This window comes from Rhinocladiella mackenziei (genome assembly GCF_000835555.1).
Source record: "Rhinocladiella mackenziei CBS 650.93 unplaced genomic scaffold supercont1.1, whole genome shotgun sequence".
NCBI classification, from domain to species: Eukaryota; Fungi; Ascomycota; class Eurotiomycetes; order Chaetothyriales; family Herpotrichiellaceae; genus Rhinocladiella; species Rhinocladiella mackenziei.
The window spans coordinates 1,778,549-1,805,529 of NW_013550604.1; the positions used below are offsets into that span (position 1 = coordinate 1,778,549).

A 26,981-nucleotide genomic window follows, 5' to 3' on the forward strand; every position below is an offset into this window, starting at 1 on the left:
TGGAGTCCGGGGCAAGCACTTCACGAAAGAAAGCATTGGATTATATTTATGGTCTATTCGATCTCAGCATATGATTAGTTAGTAGAAGGAGTTTTGAGCCGAGGTCCCCTGGTGTGCATCCATTCGGCTTCACGTGCCAGCGCCTCAGCACTTTGGGAGATCATCACAGGCTGACTCAGCGGTCATCTCTGCTCAAGGATTTATCCATCGCTCGCTTAAACGTATCCGTTATTCTCGGTCCTGACTAAGAGTGCCACGCGTGCTCGAGGCCAATGACGTTGTTGCCCAACTCTTCCCGACCATAGGGGTCAGCTTTAACCGGCTGCCACCGGATTTACTGGTTGCGCAGCCAACCCCAAAATCCTGTTGGCTTTTATCTCTGAACGTTGCAGGCATGCGACAAACTACCTTCTACGCTCCGCCAGCCTTGTTGTAACAAAATTTCGAGCAACGAATTTCCTATCCTACCGATTGAGTCCGGCTGCGCCGTTTGACTGCTGAGCACCATGGCGGCAGAACCTGTAACCGAGACGAAATCCAAGTCAACGAACCCAACACTATGGGAGAGAACCAAAGGTTATTCGAACACGGCGTACGAGAGGGCTTTGAAGCCCGGGTTCAACAAAGCCTACGCCGTTGTCGACAAGCTCGGAGCTCCGGTGAATCGCTTGTCCAACAAAGTGGGCTCAGAAACATTTTGGCCAACCTCCATGGACAAAGAATCCGAAAAAGCCGCGCGAATTCTCCGAGGATTCTGCAAAGATGGATTTTATGAACAAATCGATGAAAAGCAGCAAAAAAAGATTGATGAGCGCAATGCCACCGCCGACGGAGTGCCACGGGGCAAACAAAGGGTCATTAAAAAAATCCCGGCCAAGGTGATAAAAGAGTGTGTCGGTCTGGCCATATTCACAACAATGCGAACGGGCTGGCTCTTTGGAGGTTCTGGTGGTGCCGGTGTGCTGGTTGGTCGACATCCAGAGACAGGTGAATGGAGTCCTCCCAGCGGTATCCAGACCCAAAACATCGCCTTTGGCTTCCTTGGTGGAGTTGATATCTATGACTCGGTCCTGGTCATCAACACATATAAAGCCCTCGAAGCATTTACCAAATTACGGTGCACATTAGGAACCGAGGTTGGGGTCGCAGCAGGCCCTGTGGGTATGGGCGGTGCTCTCGACACCGAGGTGGTTAAACGACAAGCTCCAATCTGGTCGTACGTCAAAAGTCGTGGTCTGTATGCCGGTGTGGCTCTTGAAGGCAACCTGGTGATCGAGCGTACCGATGAAAACGAAAGATTTTATGGTGAACGTGTCGGAGTGGCGGATATTCTGGTTGGAAAGCTCAAACATCCACCGGTTGAACAATACCAGATCCTCATGGATACGTTAAAAGCTGCCCAAGGCGACCCAATCGACGACGACCTCCTCCCACAAGGAGAAGCGCCCAGTGACATGGAACTAGCCATAGATGGTAAGGAACTTCCGTAGAAGTGGTGCCACCAAACGTGCTAAACTACGATAGGAGGAACCTTTGGAGTTCCCGCCGAAGACGACCCCGATCCGTATGGTGTGAAAGCACTGGAGGCCGAAGGACTTAACATCCGAGAAGCTGGAACTCACCAGAGACCGAGTGCCGACGCTTTTGAATTCAGACCGTCACCCACAAGTCCGATCTACGCACATTTCTCCCGCAGGAGTGTTGACGGATCGATCAAAAGCCGGACTTGGAGAGGCAGCACCCACAGTCTGGCCAGTGTTGATCGGGGTACTCAAACTGATGAAGAGGAGTCAATGAGTGCGGGACACAGTCCAAAGAGAGATTCATCGAGGGGTCTGGACCCTCCTAGAAAACACAGCCAACTTGTCGATGACGACACTGAAGCTCAGAGGCTGGGAAGAAAATCCTTTTCCGACGTGGACTCGGATGCAGAAGTCCACACAGCAGTACCAGTGATGGCGCGAGCCAGAATGGTTGAAGTCCCCAAACGCCCCCCTCCAGCATTACCACCACGAAATCCCGGTCGAGTGGCTTCGCCTACAACAGACCCGCAACCTCCAGCGGATGGATTCGGCAAGATCGACTTAAACGGGGATTCTGAGAACAAGCATGATGGAGAACATGTCGACTCGCCCACGTCAACCCGCGATGCCGGGGATTCAACATTTCATTCTATTCCAATAACGCCCAACGAAGAGCAAGAGCCAAAAGAGAAGCATAATGATATACCAGGATCTTTCCAGTGATGCATTGAAATGAGGGAATCTTCTGGAGAATATATGTATATGGAGAAATTCATCACCCGGTCTTAATCAGACCCTGCACTGAGTTTCTTTTTCTCATTTGTTAGCCACTCTGTCGGTGATTTCCAGCTTTCCAACGTGATCAGTAACTGCAGGTTCTGCCTGGGGGTGGGCAGTCGACAACTTCATCCAGAGTTTTCTCCTCCGTTCCGTCATTGTACACGTCGACCCGAATTTCAAACTCGTGGGGCTTTAGCCTCAATCCGGCTGCATTCCTTATTTCATAAGCGTTGACCCATTGCGCTTTTTGGTCATCTCTCTCGTGTTGCATTCTGTGCCTTCACCTGCGGCTGGACACCACTTCAGCAACCTCAACATGCAACCGACCTTCGTTCTCCCCACAGTGCTGAATTCACTGACACATTCAGCTTCCGCGACCTTGTTACCCCGAAACAATCATCCTCCAGCCGTAAAGTGTTGCGGTGCCAATCACAACGGACGGAATTGCAGCGCCGATGAGCACTGCTCATCGGAAGGGCTATGTGTAGGCAAAGAGCGTACTGGTGTTCCCTTGCCGGATATTGTGGAGTTGGCAAGGAGTTCTGTTTGGTGCCTCGGCATGGCCAATGGAGATTCGGGCTCTTCTGTGATTCGGGCATGGTTCCCACTGGATACAATACATGAATGGATCCTCGCCACAGTCGAGGCAAATCAATCCGACAACACTGAAGAACTCTTGGACATTCTCAAAGAGGGTGGTGCGAAACACAACCGTTTTAGGGGTTTCTGGAAACAACAATGGTAAAGATGAAATCGATCCGACATCCAAATGGACCAGAGCAATTAAGCGAATGGGATAAGGAAGGACATCAAGTTGCTTCTCATACTTGGTCTCGCCTCTAAAGCTCGGAATGATGACATGAACCAGAACGAAAAGAGCTCATGCGAACATTCTGAACAAAGTATCCAACTCCATCATATCATATTCTCTGACAGTACAGATGGGACCAATGAGGGCGACCTGGATTATGGTCAAGCTTTCGATCATGGCTGCATTGTTGCCCGCAAGAAGTTTTGCGGGAAGTTGAAACCGTTCGAGTCGAAGATCGGGTGTTTATGAGCAATATCAATTGCCACAAACAGGTATCGGGATGCAACAAGGACCAGAATCGTGCGAAGGCCCGTCGGAAGATGAACAACATTTACCAACTTCGCTTCCTATTCGGTGCGATATACGGAGGAATCGAACAACGCCCACTTGCGAGTGTGGAAAATTCAATTGCGAAAAGAACACGTGACGGTACCAAATGTATGGATTCGCGAAACAGTTCAGGGTTTCGCTCAGGGTCTGACTTTTGCCCGCTGATCGGATGTACGGAATAGCACGGCTATACAGTAGATTAGCGGCATTCTGACCACTTCACAAAACAAATATTCTTATCAAGCATTAATCTTGTCTGTTTACTCGACATGGATATCGTAAGTGATGCCAAGTCGTGGTAATGGATGTTTCTCCAGAGTGGTTTGATATGGCGCCCCCCACCCAGTCGGAGGAGGGAGCCGGCTTGTGCCGGTGGACGCGAGTTCTTTTCCCCATCGTCGCATCTTCATCAAGTCATCAGCAAAACAAACTACGTGGCCCTTCTTCTTGAAAGAGCTCCCTCGCTCATCGAGTCTGAGATGTGTGTTGACTGATTACGGGCAATCTGTCGCTGCGAAATCTGCCACGATGATCTCGCTGTGCCCCCTACCACCCTCGCAACCGCGGTCGACCTCCCTCTTGCTCCTCTCCCCTCTCCTCTTTGCGTATGGCATTTCTGCCCATGGAGATCATACCGATAAAATTCCAGAGGGAGAGGCCATCTCGTCCGATCCGCTCGATTCACGGCTGTGGACACACATCCTTCTCATGGTCCTATCATTTGGCATGATATTTCCCTATGGGATGGTTTTGGGTATTGTGAGGAGCAGATGGCACGTCCCCGTCCAAATTGTCGGCACAGTGGTGGCGATTGTGGCGTATTTTCTCGGTCATATGCATAAGGGACGGCAATTCAGGCACCCGAATGTTCACGCCAGCTTTGCCAACGGTTTGGTGTTGACGCTGATCGTGCAGGTCGGCCTTGGTGTCGGACTCAAACTACATTTGGAAGAAAAGAAGGGCTGGGTGGGCAGAGTCTTTGGAGGAAAGATTGGAAAAGGAGGAAGACGCGGAGTGGTCATGATCCATGGCTGGCTGGGAAAAGTCATGCCCATCATCTCTTGGACGCAGATGCTCTTCGGTGGCATCGTGGCCATGGGATATTGTCGAGGCGACCATCTCGGGCAGTGCCTGGCCCATTTCATTATGGGCTCCGCGTTCATTGCTTATGGAATAATCATGACACTTCTCCTGCTTGTGGGCCAGGCCTGGCTGAGAAGCACTGGTCGGAGTCAAGAGTTTTTTGACAGCATTGTCATTGCCGCCTGGGGCTGTGTGAACACGTTCACCGAACACCGGTGGGGTCACCCCTGGGTCAAGAACGATTTACAACATACGAGCATGGGCATCGTCTGGTGGTGTGCTGGCCTTTTGGGTGTCTGGCTCTCCAGGTCAAGAAATGGCCGGCCAAAACGAAACCTATTGCCGGGCCTGGTCATCTTGCTGACGGGTTGGGCCATGAGCGCTCATCCTCAAGACATCGCTTTGAGCACAATGGTGCATACCGTCTTTGGATGTACGCTCATGGCCGCAGGAGCTTGCCGAATCATTGAAATCTCCTTTCTTCTCAAAGATAGCAGAGGCACCAGCGAAGTTAACAGTTGGCAGCATCTTCCACCTTTCGTGAGTGCCACACACCTGCTTGCGTTTGGACCAAACCATCGCTAATGTACCCTTTAGCTCCTCTATGCATCCGGATTCCTCTTCATGGGCGCGACTGAAGAACAGATGAAACTACTGTCGGATGCCGAAATTACTCACGTCAGCTACATCCTCATCCTCTACTCAATCGCGTTCCTTTTGTATCTCTTTGTCAACATTCTGCTCTATGTCTACGCATCTCATGCATGGCCTGATGATGAAAGCAACGGGGCCGGCGGCTCTCTACACGACAGCTCATCGCGCAACATGAGCATCGCCTGTCCCAGCCATTCGAAGAAAATTTCCGTAATCCCTGGGAGTATCCCTAGCGGACCCAATGGGTCGGCGAGACTTCCCCGTCATCGGGTCACGGATAGTCAGCAGGTGAGAGATGCGGAGGAATTTGAGCTTGAAGGGCTCATTAGCGATGAGGAGGGAGATGATAGTCCACAGATTGGGAAGAAGAAGAAGGAAGCTGCAGTGTAACATGGGGGGGAAATGAAATAAAAATTTGACTTCTGATTCGCGGTTGGGAATGCTGCATCTTCTCGGAACGGGTTGTTGAGGTGTTGAGATGGCGTTCGAGCGCAGAGGTATTTGCGTATTTGCGTTCAGGAGTTAATAGACAAATTCTGCCCGCACGGATTGCGCGCAACAGATAACGTCCATAGTATATTGCGAGGAATGCACGGAAATCTTTGTTATGTAGACACTTGACCCCGAAGGCGTGGAAATCGCGATTAGCGTGTGAAAGCAATGGTCATCACAAGAAATAGGGGACTTTTCCGAAAAATGGTCCGCCCCCACGTATGGGCATACATGTATTTTTTAAAACTATTTCAAGGCCGCTACCGTAAAGGCAGGATCTTCTGTGGTAGCACGTTCTGCCTGCAAAGCGGACATTCAGCCTTCTCCTTGACCCAATCCTGCACACAGGTCCAACAGAACACATGGCCGCAGGTGGTTGCACTGGGGTCGCGGAAGGGTTCTAGGCATAGTGTGCATTTCCGCTGCTGGCCCTCGGGGATCCACGCCAATATTCCGGGGTCTGTCAGATCATATCGAGCGACGTCGAGGACGGGTGTGGACGTGTTGGCCGCCAATCCCGGTGGCAGCGTCTGTGGCACGTCCATGTCTGTCAGGACGGGGAACGCGGAGTTCCCCAGCGATGGGTTCATAATGGGCACTTCAACGCCGTGCCCGACGAGGGCTGTCGTGGATTGTCCCCGATCCAGTAGCGCCGTGGCATTCGTGGCCTCGAGATACGTCTCGCGGATATGCAGGGCCGATTGCACGGCCATCTGAAGCACGAGCAAGACACCCAGCACTTCATACCCAACCCTTTGCTCGTCGGGTTTGATTTGCTTCGTAAAGACGTAGCGAAGTCCGAATAGCCGTTTGGAGATGTGATAATACGCTCCGGTGAAGTAGAATGTCGCCAGATTCAGCGCGTAGATCGGATTCGGAGACGTCCATGTATCGAGGTGTTTCAAGATATACTCCTGGACCTGCAGTGCGCGAGGGTGCACATGTTTCTGCTTCTGATTCGCATGCCCGATATTCCATTCCAATTTACTGCGCAGCTTTCTTCGCAGCGCCGGTAGCGTCTTGCTCAACGCCCATGGCGCAAAGACCACGTTTGCGATATATCCGACACGACGACCGAGGCCGGCGAGCCGCAGTGTGTCGTCTTCCACTTGGATCACATCGCAGTATTCCTCCCCCAGCGTCCGATTGCCTAGGAGCGTGGTGATGCATAGATAGAGTAGCTCGCTTAGGTGGTTTGTCGCTTCGGAGTGTTTGTGTGCGACACGAGCGCCGAGGAGGGCGCGCAGGATCGTGGATGCCTGGGTCGAGAGCGTGCCAGTGATGTAGGCGTCTTTTTGGTGGGTACGGAGGATGTCGGGTGAGGACGCGAATGGATATTCCATACTAGGAGAAGAGGCCATTGTTTGGGGACACCTTCTAGAGAGGTGATAGAGGAGATAGGAGGTAGTAATTACGATGGGTTGAAAGGATGCTGTCAACCTCGATTTACATGTTTCAACACTACAATCGATGATAAAAGGTCGGAATGCTGGTTATGATGAGCCGAGGTTGCGCCAAAGTGCCGCTTCGCGCGCCGTAGGATGCAAGAGCTCTTGTGTGCGAAAATTTCTCTGGATTCTAACCTTGTAGCAAAATCTCCTATCATATGTGCTGATTACATTCCTCCAGAATCAATTGCTCCCTCTCCCGAGCTCTGGAACAATGGAGCGACCGTGCGGAAGGCCTCTTATGTCCATCACGAGCTCAACACCTGCTCGAGAATAGACCTATATGTCTCAAGTCCAGGGACATCCAGCCCAACCACCTTAGCTCCATCGTCCCATCTTCTCAAATTCGTTTTTTCTTTCGCCCATTTCGCCTCACTCCATGTGCGAACTTCCTCACCACTCATCGGGCCACCCTGGAATTTCAGACTCTCTTTGCTTGCCTCGCTGAGGGTATCATAATATCCCTTTTCTGCGGCACAGAGATACCTCTTCGCAGGCACGTGGGCTTCCACTAGCTCTGCGACCTTTTCTGGAAACCCTAGGGTCCGGAGATATCGTGCGCCTAATGTTTCGTGTGAGATGCGGCCGACACGATTCGACGTCTTCGCGTCGTCCGCTGGAATGACCCCCCGGCACATGTCCCGGACCTTTTCTCCGCCCAGAAGCTGTTCCGCCTCAGATTCGGGGATGATCTGACCAATGTCGTGAAGGAGAGCGGCCACGACGGTCGCGGCGTCCGCGGAGCTTTGAGCAGCAAGATTCGCACATTGCAAGGAATGTTCGACTTGCGATATGGCCTCTCCGATATAATCACTTTGGCCGTATGATTGGAGGATCTCGATGATGCGGGATGCCGCCTGAGCTGCTGTAGAAGCAGACTGGGCCCTGGTTCCTTCTTCAAACTGCCCAGACAACAATCAGTCAGTTCGGGCGCCACGAGAGGAATGCGGCCGTAGCAGCATTCGGGACCAAACGATGTCATACCTCGAGCTGCTTTCCAGCGTCTACACTCAGCATGGGACTACCGTATCCATATCTCAAGGCACCCTCCTGATATGTTTCACCCATTTTTCTCAGCCGCGTCGGCGGCCAAACCACTTTTCGGTGGGCATAATACTCATCGTGTAGGTCGCCTTCGCTCGCGCAATTGTATGTTGCATAGATCGCTTTTCGATCGCTATGACTGTGGTTGATGCCACTTCGGTGGGCCAGGTATGATCCAAAAATGAGAAGATGTCCTGGTTACGTCGAGCCAGCTTTTCTATAACCGCGCTTCAAATGCCGACCGGGGGAATAGTCCCCTCGGAGATTTCGGATGGTCTCTCACCGGCTTCCAAAGTTATGGACGTCCACTTCTGCTTTTTCACCCATTCCGGTTCGATACAGTTGTCACTACCAATGGGGATGTCCATCTCGTGGCTTCCGTCGACTACCTCTAATCCACCATTGGTCATGTTCGATGGATCAGCAGCCAGCAAAATGGCCAGATGTGTGATGTTTTTGATATGGGCGTACGCCGTGCTATCGACGTGTGGCGCAAAACCACCTACCTGCTATCAGTGTGACAACTTCCTCACCGCCTCCTCGGTCCGGTCCAAGAAAATTACCACTTCCCGCCAGTTTGTAGTTGATCTTCTCTTTGAAGAGCAACATGTCCTCACCAGCCAGTTGCCTGAGTAGACCCAGGAGCTTCGGCCCACGAAGCAAACTGTTGAAACCCGGGTGCGAGTGGGCATAATTCTCTGTTCGGCACAACACTTTCTTTCCCTGGGCGTTGATTTCCTGTCGGAATCCTCAGTGACCACTTATTTCTGCGACGCTCATTCCGAGAGTTACCTCATATGGCATCCATGGGCTATTCTCATTGGTCGGCCAATCATGGACTTCCTGCGCCCAACGCTGGAGATCTTTGGTCTCCTCCTTGGAGAGAACATCTCTCAGAATCAAATAGCCATGATCTCGAAAGAACTGGCGCTGCTCGGGTGATAACGACATCTCGGTTTCTTCTCCTCCAGAGTGGTCGCCTTGATCGGTCAAACGCCAGGAAATTTCCGTTGATGCCATGTTGTGCTTCCGTCGTTTCAGTCGGACTTGACTGAACCCGCTTTTTGGTCTCTTTTCTCTCGAAAAGACTTGTACCTTGGGAAACTCACTTGTCAGACAGAACTCTCGGAGATCCACCAACAGAAGAAACGCTCGTCGGACACCCGGAAATTAACTTGGTCAGACATTCCAACATCGCATTTCGTGCCGGGTGGCTCAAGACCACGGCCCTCGTGCATGAGATCGCCATCTACCCCGTACTTCGCATCCCGAATCAGCTTGTTTCCACTTGGCACGTGTATAAGCTCACGAAGGCTCTTAGCGACACTTGTGGCGTTCAACAGAAGGCTGGACACACATTTTGTAAAAACTTCGACGGCTAGAAGTATATACCCATGTATGCCACGTTCCTCGTCAAGTGGCGGGAAACCATTATGTCGGGAGGAATTTCCTCGCCTTTCTCCTGCCATGGCCCACGGGAAGTCGTCCGAGATTGCACACGTCGAAGACGATATGCTAGCGGTGAGAAGGAAAAGATGGAATGAAAAAGCTTCCCAGTTGATGCATATATCAACATCCTTGCGATTCGCTTATCGCGACTGAATCAACCACCGTCCCCTTCAATTCTCCATCTTCTAATCAAAATGGCTGACGATAAGCACGGGCTTTCCCTCGAAATCACAGGCAAAGACACCTATGGTAACCAGGCCCATGATGAGGTGGAAGTTGAAGGTATCAGTCAATCAAAATTAGCCAGGATTACCAAGGTTTCTTCCGTTGTGACTGCGCTGGTTGCGGGTCTTGCCTTGTTTAGTGATGGCTACAACGCTCAGGTTATTGGGTGATTAAATATTCCCCATTCGATCATTGACTGTACTGACAGCCGCGTTTACAGCTACATGGAACCTCTGTTCGCAGATCTCTACCAGGATGGAATGTCAAGCACCATCAAGACCAGACTGTCCAACGCATACCTCATCGGCGAGATCTTCGGCATGCTCTTCTTTGGGGTTGTCATCGATAAGATCGGCCGTCGCACAGGGATTGTCTTTGCCACATTCTTCCTCGTGCTGGGCATTGTTCTCGCTACTGCTGCGCATGGCACATCCCAGCTGGGAATGTTCTGGATGATGATTGTTGCCCGTGGTGTTGCTGGCTTTGGCGCGGGAGGTACGTTGATGAACCGACGGATGATCGATTTCAACACTCACCTCCCCACCCATAGGTGAATATCCAACCTGTGCGACCGGTAGTACCGAAGCTTCGGACGAAAGCGAATATGTTCGACGCCGACGTGGCTTCCTGGTCGCTGTCGCCACAGATTTCTCCATTGACTTTGGCTTCGTGATGGCTGGAGCGATTGCCTTGATCGTACTCGAGGCGTACCACGAACGCGTCTCTGCAGGCGTCTGGCGAGTCTGCTTCGGACTGGGTTTCGTCCTGCCTGTCGTTCTCTTCTTCTTCCGAATTCGCATGATCGAATCAACCCAATACCGCAAGCATGCCATCAAGCGGAATGTTCCCTATGGGCTGATCCTGAAACGTTACTGGAAGCCTATGCTGGGGACATCTCTGGCCTGGTTTTTCTACGACTTGTGAGTGAACCATGCCGATGCATGCTCTAGGAACTTAGGACTGACTGTTCCTTTACAGCGTGACCTATCCCTTTGGCATTTTTAGTTCCACCATTATCGGCCAGCTGAATCCTAACAACACTCTCAAGGAGAACATCGGGTATGGTACCGTCGTAAATTGCTTCTACCTTCCCGGTTGTCTGGTTGGAGGCCTCCTGATGGATCGCATCGGGCGACGTCAAACTATGGTGTTGGGTTTCGGCTGCTGGTCGTTGCTCGGTTTTATCCTCGGAGGGGCCTTGAACCCTATCCAATCTGTCTTCCCGCTCTTTGTGGTCCTGTATGGAATCTTCAATAGTTTTGGCGAGATGGGCCCTGGAGTCGCAACCTTCCTCTGCGGCGCCGAAAGTTTCCCAACGCCTCTCAGAGGCCATTTCTTGGGCTTTGCAGCCGCCGTTGGAAAAGCTGGTGCCGCAATTGGAACGCAAGTCTTCACTCCGATCCAAAACTCTTTCTCGGATACTCAGAAAGGAACTCAAGCCGTGTTTCTCATCGGGGCTGCATTTGCCGCCATCGGAGGAATCATCGCTTGGACTCTTATTCCGGATAGAGAGAGAGACCTGGAAAGCGAGGATGCTAAGTTCCGACAATATCTTGAGGCCCACGGTTATGACGGTGATTTTGGCGAGTCTTTGATCCAGGAGATCCGCACAACTTCGTTCAGTGCAGAGACTGTCAAGACAGCATAAATGTCTGGGTGGGATGGGTGAATGTGGATCGGAAGCGACATGGAATCGCTCGTCTGATGTTGAAATGTGACAGTGCTTGATTTTTGGTACGCTCTTGTCTCCTATCACACTGGAAATTATTCGATACGGCCGTTATCTAGTCATGCAAGCAACAAAGCTAAGAAATCTTGGATCGAACAACAACGAGGAATCAGGATATTTCGAGAAGTATGTAGGTTACTCGTATACAATCGAAAGTTGCTGTTGGCGAGGAGTCGTCGCCTGGGTCATTTTATTTGAGTTAAAGCAGCGGGCCCGACCCTCCCAATTTGGGGCCACTTTATCCTGCGCCTCGAATTTTGAAGTTTCGAGAATTGAACATGCGAATTTGTTGTCCCTGAAATTTCCAGGCGTCTAGATCCGCCATTCTTTTTTCTTTCAATCTTGCTTGAGAGAGAGTGAGGTGAAGTATGATATGTCCTAGTCAACATGGACGGTGATCCGGCTGTTGAGCCTGAGGTCGATTCATTCAGTCTTGTTCTCCCTCTCCCTTACAGAGTCGCCATCATAATTGTATTTGGTATGGAGATGGTGTGGAAGGACCTCTGGACAGATGCGTCTGACATGTTCGCAGGGATTTGGGCATGGGGCCTGAACCAACATTACCTGCACCTTGTCCAAATTGTATGTTTCGACGTTCTTGATAGCAAACTTGGCCCTTTCGTCCACTGATGATGACAGGATGTTCTGGCATTAATTCGCTATCCTCCTCGCCAGACGCAACATCATATTCTTCACTATCATTCGACCTACCGATTAGCCACGCTCCTTACAATTCCGCTGGTCTGCTCTCTCCTTCTCTTCTGGATTGTCACGCGAGGCTCGAAGCACGCCGCTCTGACATGGCAGATCCTTCCCCAATCCTATCTGCTCTTCCTGGTTTTATGTTTTATCTTACCCTTTAAGCGCATGTGGCGGACCGGTCGTCTCCATTTCCTGGCCACGTTGAAAAGAATCAGCTTGGGCGGGTTGGCAGAAGTTCAAGATGGGAAATTTGGGGATATTCTTCTGGCCGATGTGCTCACCAGCTATGCAAAAGTGTTGGGGGATCTTTTCGTTTCAACTTGCATGGCCTTATCCGCAAAGACAACCAGCACGGCCAAACCCAGTCGTGGGTGTGGCGGAGCATATCTCGTTCCGTTGATCATCAGCATCCCCAGCATGATCCGGCTACGCCAGTGCTTAATTGAGTACTACCGAGTTCGACGAAGCCGACCTGCATCCTCAGGCTGGGGTGGGCAACATCTGGCAAACGCCTTGAAATATGCGAGCGCGTTCCCCGTTATTATTTTGAGTGCTCTACAACGCGGTTATGATCCAAAGGAGTTTTACATGAGTGAGGCGGGACTGTTTCGATTGTGGTACGTCGACGAACATTCAAATTCACCGGGACATTCTCTGACGAGGCCAGGTTATTTTTCGTTTTCCTCAACTCGTTCTATTCCTTCTATTGGGATGTGGCCAAGGACTGGGACTTGTCACTCTTTTCTTCGAGCAAGGAACGGAACGACCCGGAATACCCCTATGGTTTGAGGCGTCACAGGTATTTTCAAGCCAAAGAGATGTACTATACGGCCATATTCATCGATCTTCTTCTTCGCTGCACGTGGAGTTTCAAACTCTCGCCGCATTTGGATCATTTCAATGACCTAGAAGGAGGTATTTTTTTTATGGAATTATTGGAGGTCGTCCGGCGATGGATGTGGGTTTTTTTCAGGGTCGAGACGGAATGGGGTGAGTACCTGGAGATCACAAGTCCGTTTACATTGCTGACCATTTGAAGTGCGCAACAATCGTGGCCCGGCGCCAGATGATATCCTCCTGGGGGAATTTGGAGGCAAAATAGATGACGACTAAAATTAAATGGGAGCCCTTCGTTGGACTTGTGTCTCGTGGTTCGTGCAGTTGACAAAGAATTGTTGATACCAACGGCACCTTTTTCCCCAATACATTATCATGTAGTTCTCGTCGAACCCCTGAAGGGATCGCTCTGCTCGGAGCTTGGCAGCCTTGGTAGAATTTATTTCGCTGGTGGGAAGTCATGCACATGCTCCACCGTCACTTTTCCTTTGAGTTCCAGTTCACGGCTTCCTCGACCTCCCCCATTGACCGTACCACCATCTCGACACCATGGCCAACGCACATTCGGGGCCCTCTGAGGACTTCGAATTCATTGAAACTCCGGCCGCTCCTTCGCCGCAGCCTCCGGCAGTGAACTGCGGTGTCCGCACCACTTCGGTACGTTCGATAGTCTTCGAAGAGCTTCAAAGCTGTCCCCGATACTTACATCTACGCAGTATCCCACCATCAAGAATGCCCCTCTCCCCGCCGATGGCCCAGGCGGTGACTCTTTCAACAATTATCTGCTTATTGGCTTGCTGATAGCTGTCCCCGCTTGGCTCGCTCGACGGGTCCATGGGGGGTTGTACACGACCCTCTTCTTTGCCGTCTTCACGTCGGCCCCCATTCTCATGGCCTTCTGGGCCGTGGCGTCTAGAATTTCTCCTCGAGTCAATGAAAAGGCCAAACTTCCGGGGCGCCCGGTCGAGCATTACCTACACTTCCGCAGCGAGGAGGATCGCACGAAATATCATGGCAAGCACCGCATACCTATGGAGACGTTCCACGAGATGTACTTTGATGAGAAGGTGGACTTCAAGGGCGATTGTCTCGAGGTTATGGAGTACCGGCACGATTGGGCCAGCTTCGCGTTCACCACGAGTTTGTTCCGGTATTTCTTCGTTGGCATGATCCCGGAACTCCTGATGCACACGCGCTCCCAGGATGAGGAACAAGTGCGAGATCACTACGATCGCGGAGATGACTTTTATGGCTGGTTCCTGGGTCCGCGCATGGTATATACCTCGGGAATCATTTCCGATGTCAATCGTGAGGAGTCACTCGAGCAGCTTCAAGACAACAAACTTGCAGTGGTCTGTGAGAAGATTGGTCTTGAGCCTGGCGACACCATGTTGGACCTTGGCTGTGGGTGGGGTACTTTGGCCAAGTACGCCTCCGTCAACTACGGTGCTCATGTCACTGGAATCACACTTGGTCGCAACCAGACGACCTGGGGGAATAACGGTCTCCGCAAAGCAGGGATCAGCGAGGAGCAAAGCAAGATCTTGTGCATGGATTACCGTGACGTTGTCGTCCCCAAGGGTGGTTACAAGAAGATCACCTGTCTGGAAATGGCCGAACATGTGGGCGTTCGGAAGTTCGGCTCCTTTTTGTCCCAGGTCTACAATATGCTCGATGATGACGGTGTGTTCTTCCTGCAAATTGCCGGGTTCCGCAAGTACTGGCAATACGAAGACTTGATCTGGGGTCTGTTCATGAACAAATATATCTTCCCTGGCGCGGACGCCTCTATGCCGCTGGGTTTCGTCATCGACAAATTGGAAGGGGCAGGTTTCGAAGTCAAGGGGCTCGATACAGTGGGCGTGCACTACTCAGCCACGTTGTGGAGATGGTATCGCAACTGGATCGCTAATTCGGACAAAGTCAAGGCCAAATATGGTATGAGATGGTATCGGATCTGGGAATATTTCCTCGCGTCGGCCGTCATTACCTCGCGTCAAGGTGGCGCGACTTGCTTTCAAATCACGTTGGTGAAGAACATCAATAGCACACACCGCATTGAAGGTGTGGAGACACAGTTTGGCCTGCATGGTGCGTTGAAGGCGGGAAAGGCTCGATTGGAGGCGAACCAGGTCGGCCAGGTCGACATGAATGGGAATGCCACTAAGCACGTTGTCCGGGATTGAGCGGAATGGGATGCGTCACGTAATAAGAGAAGAGGAGCGTGAGTGGACGAGGACCTCGGAATTCGAGTCGGATGTTGTGGAAAATACCAACGCCAAAAAGAGTCAAATGGTGTCTTGATGGTTAGCCTAACTCGACGCCGTGCCAATGAGGACTGTCCATGAAGAAACAGCAGAGGACTATCGATCAACGTGAATAGATGAGGATGTATATAGTATCATAGTAGCAAAGTCAACCAATGAATGATAAGAATATATGCTCATTGTTCTGGACTGGACCGGGTTTGTCTGACGGCTGTCTAGTTCATCTTCAAGCACAGCTGGACGCATACTGGCAGGGTTTCACTTCCAAGATGAGTGTGAACATGATCCTGGCACTGATCTTCTTGTTGGAGATGGAATGAGAGCCTGCTTTCGTCTCCTGCGAAAGCCCCCAAGATGAAAGAAGCTTAGGAGCTTCAGAGCCTCTCTTAGGCTGAGTCTGCCCTCCTGCTGTCATGTGTATGTAACCGAAAGATAGATAGGACAGATTTGGATTCCTTCCAAGATGTCCATCTCAATGATATTGTAGGGGCGGCATGCCCTAGAGCTGAGCACAGCCGACATCAGCTAGGAACATGGTAAGGTCAAAGGCAAATGTCAAAGGTCGGTGGAGAATGAAGCAAAATAGTTTCCTGTATCCTGGATGTCTTAGTATGTCGTGAAAGGTCAGGAAAAGTAGGTTTGGCAGATAGAAGGCAGGAAACACATCGCCATAATTGACATCATCCAACATATCGTCCGTCCGATGGAGCTTTGAACTCCTGCCAGCATCTCGTCTCACAATGTCTGCCTCCTTGTCTCCTGCGTGAAAGTGAGGTGAGTAGAAAAACCTCATCGCGAATGTATATCGCACTGCCAGCGGTTCGCAACGTTTTGTTTGCTTTGTTGATGTGAAGTTTGTCTCCTTCATAAAAGATGGAACCACCCGTCCAGGTAGTTCGCGGTAGGTATTCCGCCAGGCCTTCTCCGTGTCCTTAACTCTCTCATAGTGATCTTTCTTTGCAGGAAGGAGACGGTAAACCCCTTAGCTGTATTACCTTAGTACCTCTGTGATAGACTGTGGAGTCTAGAGAAGGAATGTGTTGTTGTTATTCTATCTAAGAGAGAAAGACGAAAAGAAGGAAGGGCGTTGCCAAGGCAACTCGTCACGTGACTGGCCAACACTCTGCTGTCATTCTATTTTTTGGCCAAACAAAGTAGCTAGAAGAGTATTGCGCTTTTGTGATACTGATTCTCTGATGATGTTTCGTCGACTGCTCTTTCATGCGAATGTCAACGGCGGCCTGTGAACAATAGCCAGCGCCCCGCTACAGGAAAAGAGGTTGTCATTCCGATTCAAGATATAGGGGTAGGAGTAGGAATAGGAGTAGAAAAGGGGTCAACCAAACGTGTATACATACTGGCAATCGGCAGGACCAGTTGCCTCACAGACAGCGCATTCAACAACAATCAATGTACATCCACTGATTGTTCGACAGTAGAGATATGGGCTGTACGGTCATTTCGTGGACCAGACGCTTTCTCTGGAAAGATGACAGAAGATCCGTGATGGTCTCGTGAATCCATCAATACTGTCTACTGTGGGCGAGGAAAGCACATATGCAATATCGTGATGGGTATTCTGCCCAGCTGTGCGTATCATTGTCTCCGCTTTCTCCAATTCAGGGAGGAGAGACGGGCAGAAAACATTTCGTAGCCTTGCAAAGCTGCGAATGTTGTTTTACCAGTTTGTGTTGCGCTCTTTTCACACCGCGGTATTGTTTTACCCGGTTGCTTGTTAAGGAGATAGGAGGAAGGCATTGAGGGCTCTATTCGAATGGTATTTGTTTTTCCGTCCTGCAACTGGGGAGGGTGGATTGCAAGAGAGAAGCAGCCTCCAAACGCCGAGTTCGGCCTTGATCTTCCGAACTCTTGCATTGCCGTGCGAAAATTGTTTCATCCACGGATAGTGAGGCAACTGTAACTGCCCAAATCTATGGCAGCCCATAAGGCTTGCTTGCCTCAAACTTTTGACAAGCAGCATCTTTGTTTCTTACCACGCCAGATTCCCAAAGGAAATGTTGGTCAAATGGATCCAATTGCACTCAAAGAGCCGCTGTAGTCTGTACCGTATGAGAGAGAAATGCCAACACGACCAATACCTCAATCAATCTATCTCACCAACTGACAAGTTAGTCCGATATCTGACCTTTCGATCGTTATCTAAAAGCTTATTCTCATCTAGACCATTGTCACTGCCGTCTGCAAGGGCTATATCCAGAATGCTCGACCGGTTCCGGGTATACAGCGATGGAATGCCCAACCTGTGGTGCTACGCTTTCACCGAGCATGTCGCAAGCTTTGCATGAGGTTACCAAAAAAATGTATCAAGATTAGTTGATGTCTCTATAATTAATTTCCCCTGCCCCGAACTTTGAGCTCTACTTCACCCAATCACCTCCTCCCGTTCATATCCTGTCGCCTTACGCACTGCATCAGGCTTATGGCTGTCCATGCCGACCTTGTAGTCGCTCACGAAAGGATTTGGGTCTTCCCTATAGTTCAGGTTACTAAGCGTGTGATTCACTCCTCTGTGAACGGCCTCGTCGGCTCTGATGTAGAGAATCAAATCCTTCATCGTCCTCTTCCCCTCGGGTATTTTCCAGTAGCCCACCGCCAAATCAGGGATGGTGAATTTCTTATCACTCCATTTTGTCAGCAGCCCCTCGTCTATCTCGCGAATGCATCTTGTATAAGTGTGTACGGCTTCCTCTTCAAGGTAGCCAACAAAGCGGTGGCAGATCTTTGGTGAAACGAGGTACGAGGCGAACAGTGCGTTAAAGAACACGCCCTGCGCGCCCACGATCATGAACTTCATGAACCACCCGGGCTCGCACATCTTCATAAACGTCAGAAGATGCATTCGTTCATTATACGATTCCTCTAAAAGTGTCTCGATCCAGCCGTTGTCGCGCTTCAGACGACGGAGAGAACGAAGGTGCCGCAACATTCCCGCAACCATGCCAGGAACGCCGGCAATGGACTCGAGGAACACGAACCGCACTAGCTGTGACCGGATGTGAGACAGGATTCGAGGCATTTCCTGATGTGATACGCACCCATTGTGCTTCTGTCAACGGCTTGCTAGCCACGACCTCTGTAGTAGGTTTCTTTTTGTCGACCTGTTGTTCCGGTCGAAGGCCAGTTGCGAAATCCATGCACCATCTATTGAACTCTTAGCCTGTCCGTATACCAAGGCTTCCCTCGGGGAGGGAGAGTTCTTACTCACCGACATATCCTGATCAACTTCCAGGCGAACCGGTCACCCAGAGTCTTTGGTTCTCGATGTGCCGGGACAACACTCAGCATTTCCTCCTCAGTGTAGCCACGGTGAGACCAAGCTGCTGGCGTCTGACGGATGAACTTGGTCTCATGGGCAGGAAAGAAGTCACGGAGGCAAGCTATGCGTGTTGTTGAGAAGGAACGTGCGGAGGCAGCCGACGGATTTTGACAGATCCTTGTCTGCTCCACGGGAAAGATGCCACGGGAGTGAGCCACATTTGTCGATACGAAAGGTCGTGTGGGCTTCCCTGACTTAGAAGGACAGGTCATCAATGCCATCGAGAGGGCGATCTGATGTTCGAGAATGGCATTTCTGGCATGATGAAGAGGCGCCAGAACTCTCCCAAGCTGGGCCACTGGCCGGGCCGAGCTGACTTTGGAGATAGGTGCCGTTATTAAGAACATTGAAGAAAAACAGCCAAGTATTGATCACTTCGTGGATAGCCACATATGCTAAGGTCAGGGTTACTTATACCAGAGCCTTACAGAACCAAAGGGGACCCCTTATACCAGATGTGCGATTCATTTCTTTCTCATGGTTTCCGGAAGGATTCCGGACAGCTAACCTCAAGTGGTAGCCGAAAGCTTTATGTGGATGATGGGATCGGTGACTTCGTCAGAACTTTCCTCGTTCCACGCGAGTCGGGATTTAATCAGGACACCGAAACTGCAAGGTGCAAGCCACCCTACAGGCTAGAACTCCATTCAACGATCTAATCGAGCTCTGCTAGGATCCCAACACAGCATTGCCAAATACCTCTCGCATACACAATCCTGGTGTTTTTTTGGCGCCAACTTCCCCAAAAATGCACGACTATCATTAACGGTTAACCTTGGACCTGAAACTGTTCCAGTTGGACGAAGACCGTCCATGCAGCAACCGCCCATTCTTGATGATTTTGTTCTGAGTGAATTTTTCGAATTGGATTGCAAGTATTAGGGATGGATGCACCGGCAGGGGTGTTGGGTTTGGAGGGTGCCCATGGTGAGTCATCAGAAGAACCGATCAATTGCATCGGGACATCTAGACGTGGATTGGATCTTCTTGCTCATGGTCTCATGGACGATGCCAGAAGTATTCCATGACGATTTTACAATTCTCCGCTTTTCATATATTGATCTAACGAACAGTAGGTCTGGAGAATTCTAGACTTCCCCAAATTCTCTTAGCAACTCACTGTGTATGTTTGGTATGCATAGCAAAGGCCGTCCTGATTTACGTCAATCCTTTTACTACACGCTTCTTTCATCACAGATGGCATCTCTTGTTTTCGGTCTCAATTCGATGATGTCGTCCACCTGAACAGAGTTCTTTCCTGGAGTCACTCCGTACATCTGCGTCGTGATTTATGTTTCTTCTGCTCTGTTAACGTCGCGAAAGAGGGAGGTTGAAGACCCTAACACACCCAAAGTGACGTATAGTGGCACCCTCTCGACATGATATTTTAGCCTTACGATCTCCTCTCGTCCTCTTCCTGGTTCTGGGTGTATGAGACTATATCTGGAGGACCCGATTAGATTTTGAATTAAAAGCATGAACGAGTATCGGACTTGCCTTTCCATGTATCTTCGCCAGGGTATGCTTCGAGATGCAACTTTCTCTCCAAGTGGCGGCGGTGTTCAGGATCGTTCGGGTCCACCACCAAGAACTCTCTGCCGCTTCCCTTTTCCTTCTTTCATGTCTTTGGCCTCCATGAGCGCCAAAACAATGAGGGCCGCTAATGTGGATGCCTGAGCAAAAACTCGCGCCCGGACTAGCTTCCGGGCGCCTGTTGTAAAACGCTCGCGTGCCATGAGTTCCATACTGACAGCCACCGTGGTCCCCCATGTTACGCCTAGAACGGGGAGTTTGTGCTCGTACAGGCATTCCTTTGTTCGTTGCGTCTTGGCCTCCATAGCACGAGTCTCTTCAAGGTGAACCCTGCCCTGGTCGACGTCCTTCCTGATCTCCGGATGTATCCGCGACTGATATAAATGACATCCTCGGTTCGCACCAGCGCTGATCGCTATGGGACTGGGGTAAATCACAAAGGTGCTTCGCAAAGAGGGAGTTGTTTGAAAGGCGGATAATATCGATTTAGACCCGCTGTAGCTGCGAGACTGATCAAGAGAGCAGAAACTCCGGTACCTGCTCCAGAATACCAGATAGAGCGACAATAGTCCTGCTCTTCGTCTTTGGTTATAATCTCCATCTTCACCTAGGTCTGTGCGAAGCTCCTATCGGCGGATTCAGAGAGATCGGTGAAGAGTAGTGAGAAAAAAACATCATTCGAAAAACAAATCCAAGATAGCAAACTTGTTGCGATGCTGAATATGGACAAAAGTGGTGTGATGTTTGGGAGAGCCGAGAAACTTCCCTACTGATCCGACATCGACACAAGATTGGACAATGTGTGTCATTCGTATCGGCGACCATGGTATGGTCTCCAAGCTCGGTGACTGAGTTCTGTACATTGTAGAAGTTCTCCACCCTGGTAGGAGGGGGAAAGGAGGGAATTTACGCTAACAAAATATTAACCCAGACCTCTCTCTCTCGAGTACCCGGAACGGATCAACTCTCCTCAGACTGCCATTCTGTCATGAGGCCTCGAGACGTTGCTGGAGCACTACATCCCCGCACCAACCTGCATTGCTACCCTCGATTTTCGACCTGAGAGCTCTAAGCTACCTGGTGGTATGGCAAGCATCTTCATTCCTTGTATGGCCCATCTGTTCATCGTATTTTGCATAAAACTTACAGCGTCCCGAGTAGTGGTACTGGTGGCCACGGTAGCGATAGACCATCATTGGTACATGTGACCGGGCAATGATCATCTCCTCGACTTGGGTCAGCGCGGGTAGATGGGCCGGCCGCTCTCCCGGATCCATCTCGTTCTCGGCGGACATGAGGAAGGGGGTCTGGTTGGCCTTGTCCCGCAAGAAACAGGCGTGGCAGACCTCACCCTTCAAATCCATCGCGAACCACCCCGTTCCTGGCAACGGCGACAGGTCTCTATCTTGACTTGATCCATCGCGGCTGGATCGACGCCCATTGTTCGGCTAGGAGAAGCCCGAGGCTGGCGGTTCGGGTGGAGGAGGGGGAGAGAGAGCGCGCGGGGCGAGGGGAGGGAGGATCGAAGGCGGATGGGATTGGAGGAGAGGAGGCATGATCGATCGTCCTGGACGTGTAAGAGCTTCCGTGAGCGGTGTCGCACACCTCTTGTGTTGGCCAGTCACGTGACGCATTGCCTTGGCAACGTCACGTGAGGCTGTTTGGCTTGGCAACTTGCGCCCTTCTTTTCGTCTTGCTCTCTCTTAGATAGAACAACAACAACACATTCCTTCTCTAGACTCCACAGTCTATCACTTGGGAGTGCTGTTGGGTGGCAAAGCTCATGGTCTCTCCAGTCATCAAACTTCCTATTAGGACGTTTTCTTCTTATTCGACATATGCCGAGAGGTGCCTTAACGTCTCCCAGGTAATTTTTGGCCCACTGGCAAGCGTATCCCCTACGAAGCTGCCCGTTGGGTCGTCTTTCCCGATCCCTTGGGACCCATGATCGCAATCATTTCACCTACCGTGACAATACCAAAGGAATCTGTGAGAATTTGCAGCGGCTGTTTCGTCATACGGTTCTTGACAATTAACGTTCATCCACTTCCATGTGAGTTGTTGTATTGGTTCGATGGCCAGTTTCAACACCACCCCAATCCTAGATTGGTTGATCCTTAGCGGCAGGAAGAGTTGGTTCATCCGCCGCAACGCGGGATGATTTTGCTCAAGTTTCAGACTCATTGAAGACGAGTTCAAGACGTCTGTTCATGGTCGAAAGCTTTACAAAGGGAAAGGGCGGAAGGGAGTGCAAATACTTCAGTCGGACGTAGATATGAATGGAGCATAGACATAGCCTAGAGCTAGAAGAAAAAGAATAGAGCCCGACAAGAATGCAAATGGGGATCGCGATCCGGGGATCAGCCTGTTAGCCAATCAATTCCAAGTCATGCATAAGCGAGAGTGGCCAGAACAAGAGGTATCGGGGAAACCCCGATTACATCAGAGAAGTTCGGGAACTCTCAATCAAGATATCAGGTGATGATTTCAACGACAATAGTCTCAGGTCTAGATCTCGCGGCCCATTGGAGGAGATTAACATTCTGACAATGCCGTTCTTCACGGGATCGAAGAAAATATCCTCAAAGAAAGAGATAAGTAATACCTCGATAGGCTCGCCGAGCTTGATTCTCGTGCGACGGTAACTAATCTAGAAGTATTAGGAGACGTTTCTACCCTAGGCACCAAAGTAATCAGACAAGAATGTCGCCGCCCCAAACTTCTGAGGATACTGATCAAGAAGATCACAACTATCAGGATATTGCATCTCTCTGTCCTCCATTATTTTACCCCTCGAACAGATGTACAACTAGAACAGACATCGATGGTAAAATAGCCTTCGCTACCTCTTTAATTTTGAGTATCTAACTTCAAGACAGACAACGGCTCCATCGGCATTGACATCAAACAATCCAATACGGTATTCTCCGACCATCTCGCTCCTCATGTCCAGGCCCAGCTACAACAAGCAATACATGCAGACGACGCTCGTCTAGAGAGACCTTCGCTCCCAGGAGTCTCGGCCGAAATTTCACAGCACCCGTTACACCTGAATATTGTGATCCAGGTCGTTGGATCGAGAGGCGACATCCAGCCTTTTGTGGCACTTGGGAAAACACTTCGAGAAATTTACGGCCATCGCGTGCGCATTGCTACTCATGCAGCCTTTAAGTCATTGGTGCAACGAGAAGGATTGGAGTTCTTTTGCATTGGTGGCAATCCGGAGGCACTGATGAAATTCATGGTCAAGAACCCCGGCTTGCTACCACACTACGAAGCCCTGCGCAGCGGCGATGTATTAAAGCAACGAAAATGTCTCTATGAAGTTCTCAAGGGTTGTTGGAGATCCTGCATCGAGGCAGGGGATGGAATGGGACCACGGCCGAGAAACGAAGACTACGCTGGTCTAAGAGAGTGGAGTTCCACTGAAACGAATGCAAAGCCATTCGTTGCAGATGTTATCATTGCGAATCCACCTAGTTTTGCTCATGTACATTGTGCAGAAAGGTTAGGAATTCCGTTGCATCTCATGTTCACGTAAGTCACACCACTCCATCCATTTTCGTAAGGGATCAAAGGTCGAGAACTTGACGATTTCTTCAGGATGCCATGGACGCCAACGCAGGCGTTTCCCCATCCACTCACCACTCTACGCTCTTCCAACGTAGATAGAGGATTGGCCAATCTGATATCTTACTTTCTCGTGGAAAACATCATCTGGCACGGTCTGGGGGATGTCATAAATCTATTCCGATGGCGATGTCTCCATTTGGAGCCGCTGAGCATAATGTGGGCTCCAGGAATAAGCCAACGACTTCGCCTGCATTTCACTTATGCTTGGTAATGTCAGAATTGTCTCAGTAGTACAACAGATTCTAACACTTTCAGGTCTCCAGCTTTGCTGGCAAAGCCTCCTGATTGGGGCCCCAATATCTCCGTTGCTGGATACTTCCAGCTCCCGCCGCTGGCTTCTCCTCCAGAAGTCCCAGATGAATTATTGCGGTTTCTTGCGGATGGTCCTCCACCGATATATATAGGCTTTGGTTCGATTGTCGTGAGAGACCCCGGTGCTATGACGAAAATCATATTTGATGCCATTGCAGAGGCGGGCGTGCGGGCGATAGTTTCCGTCGGATGGGCTGGTCTTGGAGGCGAAGATATCCCCCAGGATGTTCACCTGATATCTGACATTCCGCACAGTTGGCTTTTTGAGCGAGTTTCCGCCGTTGTACACCATGGAGGGGCGGGAACCACTGCAGCCGGTCTGATGGCTGGCAAACCAACCGTGATCATACCGTTCTTTGGTGACCAGCACTTTTGGGGCAAAATAGTCGCGCAAACGGGCGCGGGACCGAGACCGATTCCATACAAAGCATTGACGGCAAAGGCGCTGGCCGCAGCGATAAGCCAGGCATTACTTCCGCCCATGGTCGCCACCGCTCGATGCCTGAGTGACCAGATCAGACATGAGCACGGATGTGAAACTGGTGCTGAAATCTTCCACGCTAAACTGCCGTTGTCGAAGCTCCGGTGCTCGGTCGTCCCACATCATGCAGCGATCTGGAAAGTCAAAAGGACGCAAATACGGCTGTGTTCTCTCGCGGCGACAACTCTCTGCAAAGAAGGGCTACTGCAAAAAGATGATCTCGAATTGTATGTGACTGTGATGTCAGAGACAAAAGCAGCGTGTCACTGACCGTAGCAGATATCGATCCCAGGAATATGAGCTGGAAGGTGGCCCCTGGGACCCGATCTCAGGGACTATCACCACGTTACTCGGCGCCTTTGGGAGGTTGACGCAAGAGTTTGTCGACTTGCCAATTCACCTTGTGCAGACGTTTCAGCCACCCAATCCCGAGCACCAAGGGCCTTGCGGCCTGTTCCCTGAAGGCGACGGCATATCCCATGCAGACGAGCCTCGGAGTCCAGGCACAACCTCTTCAGCGACGTCCCCAAAGCCCAGCGCCACTCTTTCTGCAGCAGACAAAGCTGCCCAACGCCATAATTCCCGTCACTTTGGTGTCCCCGAATCGTTTCGAAGGCGACTGCTCAAGAAACAGCTGGAAGCGGAACTGTGTGGCTCCTTTGGCCGTCGAGCATCTTTGCGGCGTCACCAGCATGACCACCATTTTCTTCATAAAGGAGGACCAAAGGCCCTTCTTCAAACCATCCGAGACATCTCTCTCGACGTATCATCCAACATCGCCTCATCATTCGCAAATATCGCCGGGGCTGGACTGGGCTTCCCCGTCACTTTAACCATGTCACTTGCACTGGGATTCCACAACGCGCCCAAGCTGTACGGCGACCGGACCGTCCGGCCACCGCCTTCCACACACGTCACCAATTTCACACGGGGTCTGAAGAATGGCTTGCATGAGTTTTGGAACGAGATGTCCGACGCTGTTACGGGCATCATATTTCTCCCCCTCCACGGAGCGAGGGACGATGGGATTGTGGGTTTCACCAGAGGTATCGGGATGGGGGCAGGCGGGCTCGCGCTCAAACCAATGGCGGCAATCTTTGGGTTTCCAGCATACACGCTAAGTGGATTACATAAGGAGCTGCAGAAGCGCAATATTCTGGATTTCACGGCGTATATCGATGCGGCGAGGACAGCACAGGGGAGGGATGAGTGGGACAGGGCCACGGATGAGGAGAAGAAAGAGATCATCAAGCGTTGGGGAGAACTTGTCCGAGACCATGTGGAGGGTCAAAAGTCCAAAAGGGCGACATTGTGGAACCGCCGTTCAGTCTTTTAGCTATGAATTGGAAGTATGTGTCCTTCCGATCCTCCTGCTTGTTCTCCGGGGACAGACTTTGTTCTCAGAGCTGGAAATTTACAAATGTCTTGAACCAACTAAGATAATGTTTAGAACAATACCAGACCCACGTCCTAATATAGCTTTTTAGGTGCGATACCGATCCTTATGACTGGAGAAGAAAGTTGCCAGGGCATGACCTGTGTTTGACATCAACTTTGCTCCTAGCCTTGCGAGGTAGCTCCTACTAAGGCTATATGACCTAGGACAGATTGGAGCCTAGGATGTATCCTCTGTGAACATTTTTGATGCGACAACATTTCCAATTCACACGCCCTTTTGATCACAAGTTTTCTACTCAGTTGAAAGTCCCTTCCATCAGACCAAAAAATGCCCATCGTCGCGTTGATCCTTTTGGTCAAACCTAACCTGCCAACACATCCGGTAGAGGTACACTACAGTTTCACCAATCACATACTTGGCTTGAGCCTTCACGTCACGCAGTGACCACTACATTTCTAAAGGGTATAGTTACATGGAGACTCTGGGCCAAACTGTGCAAGCCTGGTCAGGTCCTGGTACAGCTACTACCCTAGACTACATTTTTCTACAGTAGGTCCTCTACTCTCTACACGACAAGGACTCAAACCGCAAGGGCAACGCTTGGACGTCCATGCTTCAAATACAAACCTTGCCCAAAAATTCCACTGCTTCGTTGACAGTCATCGCAACAATCCAAGAATCCCTTTTTGCTTCGGCAATGTTTCTGGTTCAGAAAGGAAGAGAGTCGAATTACTTTGCCTGAATCGCTCCTACATTCTTTCAGGAGACTAGGAATTGCTTGAGCCGAAATTTGGGCGAGTTAGCTTATCGAATTTTCCACCGTGTATTTCTTCAAACGACAGACAAGCGAGGCGGGAGTTCGGATGACTCCACATATATCCAGGCCAGGTCCGGATATGGAAATGGAATTGA

The 26,981-nt window shown here is 50.7% G+C and overlaps 11 protein-coding genes across 11 annotated transcripts; 7 read left to right on the top strand and 4 right to left on the bottom strand.

Annotated features, from left to right (window-relative positions):
- Positions 1-506: 506 nt before the first annotated feature.
- On the top strand, positions 507-2,246 carry Z518_00619 (uncharacterized protein; the record flags this gene model as incomplete). Its single annotated transcript, XM_013421221.1, has 2 exons — positions 507-1,473; positions 1,525-2,246. The coding sequence occupies 2 exons, from the start codon at positions 507-509 to the stop codon at positions 2,244-2,246; spliced, it is 1,689 nt and encodes a 562-aa protein (XP_013276675.1).
- A 616-nt stretch (positions 2,247-2,862) lies between these two features.
- Positions 2,863-3,103, top strand: Z518_00620 (uncharacterized protein; the record flags this gene model as incomplete). Its single annotated transcript, XM_013421222.1, has 2 exons — positions 2,863-3,001; positions 3,024-3,103. The coding sequence occupies 2 exons, from the start codon at positions 2,863-2,865 to the stop codon at positions 3,101-3,103; spliced, it is 219 nt and encodes a 72-aa protein (XP_013276676.1).
- An 869-nt stretch (positions 3,104-3,972) lies between these two features.
- Z518_00621 (uncharacterized protein) lies at positions 3,973-5,571 on the top strand (the record flags this gene model as incomplete). Its single annotated transcript, XM_013421223.1, has 2 exons — positions 3,973-5,067; positions 5,125-5,571. The coding sequence occupies 2 exons, from the start codon at positions 3,973-3,975 to the stop codon at positions 5,569-5,571; spliced, it is 1,542 nt and encodes a 513-aa protein (XP_013276677.1).
- Positions 5,572-5,933: 362 nt separating this feature from the next.
- Positions 5,934-7,034, bottom strand: Z518_00622 (uncharacterized protein; the record flags this gene model as incomplete). The annotated part of the gene is made up of 1 exon (XM_013421224.1): positions 5,934-7,034. One exon carries the CDS (start codon positions 7,032-7,034, stop codon positions 5,934-5,936), a length of 1,101 nt encoding a protein of 366 aa, XP_013276678.1.
- A 335-nt stretch (positions 7,035-7,369) lies between these two features.
- Positions 7,370-9,185, bottom strand: Z518_00623 (uncharacterized protein; the record flags this gene model as incomplete). The annotated part of the gene is made up of 5 exons (XM_013421225.1): positions 7,370-8,023; positions 8,106-8,359; positions 8,449-8,667; positions 8,729-8,903; positions 8,958-9,185. The coding sequence occupies 5 exons, from the start codon at positions 9,183-9,185 to the stop codon at positions 7,370-7,372; spliced, it is 1,530 nt and encodes a 509-aa protein (XP_013276679.1).
- A 623-nt stretch (positions 9,186-9,808) lies between these two features.
- Positions 9,809-11,487, top strand: Z518_00624 (uncharacterized protein; the record flags this gene model as incomplete). Its single annotated transcript, XM_013421226.1, has 4 exons — positions 9,809-10,005; positions 10,060-10,334; positions 10,390-10,759; positions 10,818-11,487. 4 exons carry the CDS (start codon positions 9,809-9,811, stop codon positions 11,485-11,487), a joined length of 1,512 nt encoding a protein of 503 aa, XP_013276680.1.
- Positions 11,488-11,955: 468 nt separating this feature from the next.
- On the top strand, positions 11,956-13,383 carry Z518_00625 (uncharacterized protein; the record flags this gene model as incomplete). The annotated part of the gene is made up of 5 exons (XM_013421227.1): positions 11,956-12,046; positions 12,101-12,150; positions 12,208-12,887; positions 12,938-13,260; positions 13,310-13,383. The coding sequence occupies 5 exons, from the start codon at positions 11,956-11,958 to the stop codon at positions 13,381-13,383; spliced, it is 1,218 nt and encodes a 405-aa protein (XP_013276681.1).
- A 273-nt stretch (positions 13,384-13,656) lies between these two features.
- Positions 13,657-15,293, top strand: Z518_00626 (uncharacterized protein; the record flags this gene model as incomplete). Its single annotated transcript, XM_013421228.1, has 2 exons — positions 13,657-13,764; positions 13,824-15,293. 2 exons carry the CDS (start codon positions 13,657-13,659, stop codon positions 15,291-15,293), a joined length of 1,578 nt encoding a protein of 525 aa, XP_013276682.1.
- A 2,464-nt stretch (positions 15,294-17,757) lies between these two features.
- Z518_00627 (alternative oxidase, mitochondrial) lies at positions 17,758-19,058 on the bottom strand (the record flags this gene model as incomplete). The annotated part of the gene is made up of 3 exons (XM_013421229.1): positions 17,758-18,378; positions 18,431-18,536; positions 18,601-19,058. 3 exons carry the CDS (start codon positions 19,056-19,058, stop codon positions 17,758-17,760), a joined length of 1,185 nt encoding a protein of 394 aa, XP_013276683.1.
- Positions 19,059-20,273: 1,215 nt separating this feature from the next.
- On the bottom strand, positions 20,274-20,549 carry Z518_00628 (uncharacterized protein; the record flags this gene model as incomplete). Its single annotated transcript, XM_013421230.1, has 1 exon — positions 20,274-20,549. The coding sequence occupies one exon, from the start codon at positions 20,547-20,549 to the stop codon at positions 20,274-20,276; it is 276 nt and encodes a 91-aa protein (XP_013276684.1).
- A 2,398-nt stretch (positions 20,550-22,947) lies between these two features.
- Z518_00629 (uncharacterized protein) lies at positions 22,948-26,006 on the top strand (the record flags this gene model as incomplete). The annotated part of the gene is made up of 5 exons (XM_013421231.1): positions 22,948-23,071; positions 23,124-23,781; positions 23,848-24,084; positions 24,133-24,897; positions 24,950-26,006. The coding sequence occupies 5 exons, from the start codon at positions 22,948-22,950 to the stop codon at positions 26,004-26,006; spliced, it is 2,841 nt and encodes a 946-aa protein (XP_013276685.1).
- Positions 26,007-26,981: the final 975 nt, after the last annotated feature.